Source organism: Pygoscelis adeliae, unplaced genomic scaffold (genome assembly GCF_000699105.1).
Source record: "Pygoscelis adeliae isolate BGI_AS28 unplaced genomic scaffold, ASM69910v1 Scaffold121, whole genome shotgun sequence".
Lineage (NCBI taxonomy): Eukaryota > Metazoa > Chordata > Aves > Sphenisciformes > Spheniscidae > Pygoscelis > Pygoscelis adeliae.
In genome coordinates, this window is record NW_008824359.1 from 3,919,320 (window position 1) to 3,928,338 (window position 9,019).

Consider the following 9,019-nt stretch of genomic DNA (forward strand, 5'->3'; position numbering starts at 1 on the left):
CTGCTGAAGGAGAACTGGCACCTCTGAGGACAGACACCTCCAGCCACCTCATCCTCAGAATCTGATTCATGAAAATGTCCGTAGTACAACCACAAAGGTACCCCTTCTAGAGCAAGACTCACTAATAAAACGATCACAAAAGCCTACAAAAACACTTGTTCTTTACACTGCTGAAACTGTATGGGCTCAGTCTAATACAGCCCCTCCAAAAATGCCTTGTAGCGGGTATTTTTTAAAACACTTGCTGTGGATGGATTTCACTTCTGTGCCCCTATCACTATTGAATAAGCTCTTCTTAATGCAGAAAGATTTTATTCTGACAAGTGAAGTGTAATTAAGCAAGCATGAAAACCCATATTAAATTTCTTTCTCTAGTTCCAGAGAACACAAAAGCTACTGAACTTAAATAACAAGACCGTATTTCCCTTTTTTCCCAAAAAATCAAATACATTATCCAGCTGTGCAGCACTGCTGCCTATATCAAAAACAATTACACTGAAAGTTCAACATCAGCTTGCCATGATACGATTTTGATGTGTTTTTATTAAGTCGCTATCAAATAGCTGATTACAATAATCAGCCATCCAATGCCTCGAACTTTGAAGCTGCTCAGGGCAAGGTGAATCCCTGTACTGAGACACACTACACAAAGCAGAATAAAGGAAGGTCTGTCTGCAGGAAACATTGTTTATGGTAAAAGAATAATTTTCCCCCCTCTCTCACAGGAGCAATTCTGTATTGCGAAACAGCGATACTACCCACCCACCCCTCAAACCAAGTCAGCCGTATGTTACAGCATTTATGCCATCCTTGCAAAGCTGAGAATCAATTTGAAAAGAAAATCCTGACTTGGAGTAGCTAGACTTTCTGTGTATGTTAGGTAACTGAGGCTAATGCTAAGTTAATAACTATCTGTCAGGTTGTATCTAGCAATCCTCTGTGAGTGTCTCCAATTCCAGACCAAATGGCACTAAATTACTATGAAACTCAAACTCTGTTCTGCTGAGATACAGGCTTCAACATTTAGATGTCCTGAACTGGAGCTGAATCCATCCTATCTGGGGATGATGTACATTTGTGAATTAACACAACCATCTTTACTACACAAACTTGTCAGAACCAAAACATCAATCTAATCTCAACAAAAAAAATTATAAAATAAGAACCAAAATTACCAGACCAAGGAGTAGAAATTCATGTTTTCCTGTGGTACAAGTTAGCACGCGAGATGGTGGGGAAAAAAAAGTATTTCTAGATCCCACCCAAAGATTATCCTTCACGCACTGTAACCTACTGGGCAAGCCTTCACATGGAAAAATCCCAGTAGGTCCCACAGGGGTCATTCAGCATTTTGCAGTTACAGTTACTGACAGGACTACATATGGAAGAGACCGACTGCTTATCTCCTTCCAAAACAGTAAGGGATTAATTCAGTAGTCAGTTACACATACCACCATGTTATCAGAGCTACATCCTTTTCTATATGACCTAATCATCCTCATTAATTACAGTTAATCTTGAAAAGCATGCCTCAGTTTAACATTTAAGGAGAAGTTTAAACACAAACATCAACCTTTAAATCTTTCTTCTTTGATATAGCCGATTCAAGATAAAGTTAAAAACTGCCACAACTGTAATAATATTTTAAGCAGCAGAATGTGCTGTGAAGTCTTTTATTCCTTGCATTTCCATCAATACTTTTTTGTGCTACTAAACGATACACGTAAGAACTTACAGGGAAGTCTTTATCAGACTCTTGTATTTGAATAGCAAAGTTATCTGGGAAGACTCCTTCTTTACCATTGAGTTCTCCTTTCCACCAGCCTGGCTCTCCAGTGTCCTAAAATAAACAACAGGAATATTTCAATCAATATTTACTTCTTCCCCAGAAGAGATACAGTTACAGGAACAAAGTTTTTGCTTTTACCCACAATATAAAATAATTGTTTGTTTGAAATACCGTGTTTATAAGAGGAATACTTTGGCCACCTTAACAAGGGGAAACAGCTACAGATCAGATCAGGTTTGGTCACTTTCTGTTTTTCTAAAAAGCAGAATGAAATGATATCATATCATATGTAAGATAAGGGTATAAGGATAAGATCTGCAAAGGGAAGGAAAGTACATCAACCCAGTTATGACCCAATGCACAACATCCAGTATTCTCAACTTCCTTGACCGGCAACTTATTCACTAAATACTTCAAGTGTCATTGGAGTAACGCACAATTCTACTAAATGAAAGCGATTCTGATGTGATTGATCAGGTCCCTCGGTCTGAAAAGGATGAAGAAGCGATAGGATATACCCTACTGAGGAAAAAAAATGACCACATTAAGACGTAAGGAAAAAAAAAAAAGGAGAATTAATTCAGTGGCACAGAAATCCATTACATGATCTCACTGGATCAAGGCCTTAGTTTGTCCATAACAGAAAGTACGACGTTATTTGAATATTTTTAGCAGCATAAATAACAGCTTTCCTCTGTGCCTCAGATGCAAAATACTGCAGATGTCACTCCTGCATACAAGCCCAAGTGGATTACTGCTGATATGTGCCACTGTTAGCAGCACCAAGTAGTTCATCCCGAAGTTCAGTCCACAGCAAGGACAATTCAACACTAAGTTCAGCTGAGACACTGAACAGGTAAAGGAGAGGGGGGAAAATAAAATATAAAATAAAATAATTTAACAAAAAAAAAATCCCACCCCACATTAAACTAAAGGAGGAATAGGCAGGAAAAAGACCTGAATGGGTGATTAGTGATGAAAGTAAAAGTTTGCTGAAGTTTTCTTTCCTTTCTCCCTCCATCACCCTCTCAATTAAGTACTGTAGAGTCCAATTTCTGAACAGTGTGCAGTCGTGAATGGGATAAGGCATCCATTGCTAAACTTCATTTAGAGAGTGCTGAGGCATGATAGCAAGTCAGAGAGAACTCCTTGGAAAATGATCATATGCAGAACAAACAGAAAAGAAATGGCTGAAGGGGACAGGCTTTACACAAAGTGAATGTGCTAGAAGAAAATACCTTAACACTTGCAAGATCAAAACCCTGGACTGAGTCAGCACCTGACAGTTAAATTAATGTACTCAGACTTCAGAAGATGGTTTTGGAGGGAGAGCTCTGCTCTGGATAACCCTTCTTCGCTCCAGTTTGGACCAGGGTATGCTTTGGGTAAATGAGTTTAAAAAGAACAGAGAGGCAAGAAATACAGTGAAGATAATCCCCTGGGCCAAGGGCTGTCATGTTTAAAAATGTGCCTTCCATAACTATTCTTTTCCACTGTAATTACTGTCAATAATACTGATAATATCAATTTTCTTGTTAAGAAAAGCAGCAATCTTTTCCATAAACTAAAATCCTCCTAAAGAAACAAAGTGTTACTTTTCTTCCACAACTGTGTGAAAGCGGGAGGGGGTGGGGGGGGAGAACTTTCCACTTTTTTTAGGCAAGTTGTTATTCCTTAATATAGCAGCATCTAAATAGTAACTAACAAAAGACTGCAGAGTACTGCAGGAAAATTAAGTATGGGTAGGTTCATTGCCTGTTAAAAACCATCTCTGTAACAAGATGACCTTTCAAAAAGGTGTTTTCTACAAATAGAAATATTCAACTAAATAATCATCTTTCTCTAAATAGCCAGACCGTATCATTAACTTAGGTATGGTTATTCTGAAATAGCAAGTGTCTCTAACACCTGGACTTCATTTTCCTACTGAAAACATTTGCTCTTTTTTTTCATAATACCTAGATCAAAATCAGTCAGTACAGATCTTAATTTCTCTCCTTTTGACACAGTAATACTTTCCAACCATCACCTCTAGGTCAGCCTGATATATCACCAGAGAAAAAGTACAAGTTCTGAAGGTAAGAGGGCTATTTGCAAAGTTTTTCCAATTTCCTCACTGAAAAGGCATTTGGTACTGGGTGTACACTGATCAGACTGGCCTTTGAGGAGTCTAAGATAAAGATTGTTCCAGAGTGGGAAGTTAAGGACATCTGTATCTCCACCAAGCGCAGAAGCCAAGATTTGACCCTCACATGAGACAAATCAGTCTACGGGAATATCCACTCCAACAGACTCTCCTGCTTTTCCATTTTACACATTACCTACCTGTACAAACCCACAAAAGCTACCTATATAAACGGTTAAAGCAGACCAAACATCTTACCTTACTGATTATTTGAATGATCTCGCCTTCTTTAAAGCTGAGTTCATCATTTGAGCCTTCATAGGAAAATATTGTCCTGCAATATTCCTTGGCTGAAACAAAGCAGCACAATTACTACACTTGCATACCATGGGTAGTAACATACATAATACCAACTCACTTGTGCTGTCTGAAAGGAGAGCTCAGAGATTATCACTATAAACATACTTCCCTTCTAGACTAGCCATCTGAGACTGCTTTGCAAATGTTCACCATGTCATTTGTATCACAAGAAAAATAAGATTATATATTTACAGAGCAATGGAGATAAATCTTTGTGAAGTCAGTAGTTTAAGCTCCAAAACATTTTTTTTCCACAACAGCACCATAGTTCAAGTACTCTGACTTCAGAGGGAGAAAAGAGGAGCCTACTCAATTGTAACAGCCTATCTAACCCTCCCCGTAGCATTATATATTCAATTTTGAGCTACTTTAGGTAAAAAATGGTTTCAAGCTTTCCATTGAGAGTTTGTATGGTATTTTCTCAAAATTGATCTAAATTTCAAATTTGCAATCCTAATTAAATACATGCAATTGTTTCAAAGTGACATCCTTTAACAACACGTATGATTACAGAAACTTCAAATACCCAAGGAGCACATTTGCTGAAAGTCTGCAGTGAAATCAACTACCTGAAGCAAAGGAATTCCTTGACTAAGCACCTGAAACCTGAGCTCATCTGCGTGATCAACTCAGACAGTCACAGCCCCCTCTGCAAAATGTAGAAAGAATAAATTCCTTTCTTTCCGTTTGGTACAGTTCAATAAGTAATCCATTTAAAATTGTGATAACGATTTCAGGTAAAAAAGCAGGAGGATTTGTTTTCCTTTCCCACACTAGAACAAAAACAACATAAGGCAGGCCAAAGTACATTAATACAGAAGTCTTGATTGCAAAGCATTTTTTGCACCTTTTTTAACCCCAGCACATATAAAATTATTCAGCTGATAAAAAGGCTGGATTTCTGACAGATTAAGGAAGAGGAAGCAAACAAAATGGACTCTGATGTGCTGCCATAACCTGTCGGTATTTGGCACTGACACAACGCACAAGTGAGCGGCTGCATCAACCCTCAGTTATCTAACAGCACAACATCAAGGCATCATTAGGATCGTCTGCAAGTCAACTTGTTAATGACCGCCTTTTGCTGGATGGTAAGAAAGTAAATGAGTGAGTTGCAGTTGAATCTTTTTGTTGTTGTTGTATTTTGTTTAATCAAGATATAAATCTGTATTTAAAAGAATGCACAAATTGTATTCTTATATAAAAAAAAAATCTACCTTGGTCAGTGCCAACCACTGTTAAAATGCAAAAGTATGCCAAGCTTAAGAGATAGACATATATAGATACGTAACCGCATGAGTAATCCTAGGTACAAGAACTTGCACTGTTTTACTGCCTTATCTAGTGATCAAAAATGCTCAACTATAGATTGACTATATTGTGGTTTGTGAAGAACTACAGAAACATAAGCAGAACCATGTCAAAGAGATGAATGTTTAAATCGAGGTCAAAAAAAAAAAAAAGAAAAATCACACTGACTAAAAAAAAAAAATTCTAACAGGTACACTACAAATATCTATCAAATTCAGGGATTTTATTCATTAGTAATTAATAAGTGTAACACAAGTGTAATACATTTCTATACATTCTGATTCTGTAAAAATACATGCATTTCCTTACTGCCTGGGGATTTGGCCAGTACAGCTGAACTATGCAGTCCTTCTCCTCCTCCTCCTCTTCCAAGCACTTCTCCCGTCCTCACATGCACCAAGTCCCACAAGAGACAGAAAACCGTGCCAGAAAGGGAACCGTTCACTCTGCTCCAGCTGCCAGGCAGGCTGGAGACAGGGAGCCCTCCACCCTGCCAAGGTCCCTGTATGTGCCAGGCTGCGAACCCCAGCAGTCAGCACCACCCTAGAAACCCAGCCACCTACGTTAACACTATGTACAATTTGCCACTTCGGCATCTTATTTTGTGAGCCTGATATTCTGCCAGTAGTTAAGACGAGGAAAGAGTCCAGTTTAACTTTCCAGCATTTAAATCTAAGATGGTATTTACAAAACAGTAAATCTGAACTTCAGTAAATATTTTTAGTAAAAGGTAGTTTAAAACGGAATCTTTTCCAAAGACTCAGGACTAACAATACAGTAGCAGGAATCACAGATGTTGTAGTCTAACGAAATGGGGGGAAAGGGGTCAAATTGTGATTATTTTATTTTTTAAACAAAATATTTTTACATACTTGCACCAGAGGCCAAAACAAGCTTCCCAGAAATAGCAGAGCCACACCACAAAATAAGCCACACTAGTCTAAACATTTTAGAGATCTCTGCTTATTTACTAACATATTGAACACAGTTTATTTTAAACTTGCTCTCTCAAAACTGAGGATGATATACATAAACTATAATATGGTCTCTATTAAAATAAAACACTAAGGAAGAAAACAAGCTTTTTTCCAAAGGTTGTAAGATGTTCTTAAATGTTGTCTATAGGTATTATCTACTGATGTTCTACAGCATCTATTACTACCATATTTGAGCTCCTCTCTGATGTGTTCATTTCTCTGGGGAGCAGAGACTCAGCACGACTACTGCATTAGTCCAATTTCTATGCTTTTAGTATGAGATGCATCTGAAATTATGAAAAGAGCTACATACCGAATATTCTGGGTGTTCAGTACTGAATGTTCAGATTTTTTAGGCAGACGGGTTAATTTTTATGCAAAGTTTTAGACAAGTCAAATTTCACAATGCTCAGGGCTGCACACTGTCTTGCTGGCTCTTACAGCAATAGCACTGGAATGGTTTAAGAGCAAGACCCCAAGACTATCCCAATTTTGAAGTTTAGTAAAGATTTCAAAGCTGCAAGTAAGCATCAACTTCCATTGAATGCATCGTACACAAACTTTTGATATGTGCTTTGCAATGGTAAAACTTAAGTATTTACTACGCTCAAGCCATTACATCAAACACTTCTTGACAGTAATGAGCTGTTTGTAAATATGGTAATGCTATTTATAGCTATCCAATCCAATAAAGCCAAAATATGGCTAAAGTGGCATGAATGCCCGATACACTGCTATAGCTACAGATAAACTAGGGCTCTGACTAACAAGCCTGACATTTCAAGTGCTCTGTTCTGCTAGATTACACAACTCCTGAACATAGGCAAAAAGTCAATTGTTTGTAACAGTTTTCTTATTTCTGCAAATTATGCATTCCATGTAAAACAACCCACTTACACCAAAATAAGGTATTTCCACATAAAACAAAAATATACTTGAAATTACAATACAGAAGTCAAAAAAAGGTCTGCTCTGGAACCAGGTGAAATTAGCTGTCTACACATCACATAATTGAAGTTATTTTTTTATATGGGGTTGGCACTCCCACAAGATGTTTTGGGTTGACTTAAAAATATCTCTCTAGATAAAACTATGCAATTTGGTAGTTAAATGAAGTCATAAATTCTTAGAGATAATAAAAAAGAAAAATAAAAAATAAGTTATAAACAGAACCACCATGGAACTGGATTATCTAGGGAACAGATTTCAACAAAACCTAAGCACCAACTTTCTGATGCAAGAAACTTCGCATACAGTTATGACAAGACACTAGCAACTCCACAGTAAATCCTGAGCCTAGAAAGTCACTTCTACAGCCTAGGGACAGAAACTGAGTTAGGGGACTGTTCCATAGCAATAAATTTCCAGCATCCCGGTTGAACACCGAAAGCTAGGCAGGAAGTCAGTCAGTTTGAGCACGTCAACGTAGCAAATTAATGCAAAGGGGCTGCTGCAATAAAACTTCATACCCTAGCCTTATATTGTTCTGGGAGACAACCCTACAAATGTTTTTGATTCATTTTCCACAGAAATGCAAGCAAAAACTCCTTCAGACTTTTTTGCATTTGCGTAACTCCTCAAAGGTACGGAACATTACACAAAAACCCAGTACAGACAAAAATTTAAGATTTTAACAGCAAAAAAAGTGACAACCAAATACTTCCCTAAAGAGGACTACCAAGTAATAGATGTAAAGTTCCATCAGCCTTACCTTTTGGTTTACTTTCAGCTTCTGATTTTACTACTTCTAACGAGCTTTCAGCTTTTGTTGTACTGGGAAAATGAATTAGCTTTGTTCCAGGGGGATGGTTAGGTGATGGCTGTATGAACGAAACAGAACTTTGTTAACAAAGATTCATTGAGTTTTACTTTCGATTAGGCTACAGGATGCAGTCAGGTTTTCATTAGCTGAGATGATGCGAATGACCATCTCCAAGAGATTCAGTGAGCCTTCCCATTAAATACTTAACTTATTGTAGTTACGGCCACTGCAATTAGAATTTTGTCTACCAATTAAAGACACAGCACAGCTTTCAAACTGGAAACCAATCTCAGGACATTGCCAGATATACTTTTGCAATCATATTTCAGCAGTTCCAAGTGTTACTGTTCCATTATCCTGAAAATTGCCTCCTCCAGCACAGAGCAGAAGCAATTATTTAACAGCTCTGCTGAAAGTAACTCACTGACCACGCTTACTTTGCACTGGAATAAAGCAGGAATATTCAGTACTCACATACCACCTCAGCAGAAGAGGCAATCAGTTTTTAACTACTCAGACAAATGTAAGAGCACATGAAAGCCCATCCCAGCTTCCCTTCACTCAGAGTGATTTGTACAGAACAAAAACAAAACAGATAAATGTCACTAGAGACCCCTCCTGAAGCAAAAAAGCACAGAGGCATTGCAACCGGTAACAAGTTTCAGAGTTAACATCTAACCAAAATAATTATTCAA

The 9,019-nt window shown here is 37.7% G+C and overlaps 1 protein-coding gene across 1 annotated transcript in view; it reads right to left on the bottom strand.

Annotated features, from left to right (window-relative positions):
• The window catches only part of CD2AP (CD2-associated protein), a 65,438-nt gene that overhangs the window by 18,356 nt on the left and 38,063 nt on the right, over positions 1-9,019 (bottom strand). Inside the window, exons 8-10 of the mRNA XM_009319736.1 lie at positions 8,274-8,382; positions 4,173-4,264; positions 1,736-1,840 (exon numbers count right to left, since the gene is read on the bottom strand). Of these exons, the coding sequence (XP_009318011.1) occupies positions 1,736-1,840; positions 4,173-4,264; positions 8,274-8,382 (306 nt within the window). The remainder of the gene's footprint in view (positions 1-1,735; positions 1,841-4,172; positions 4,265-8,273; positions 8,383-9,019) is intronic.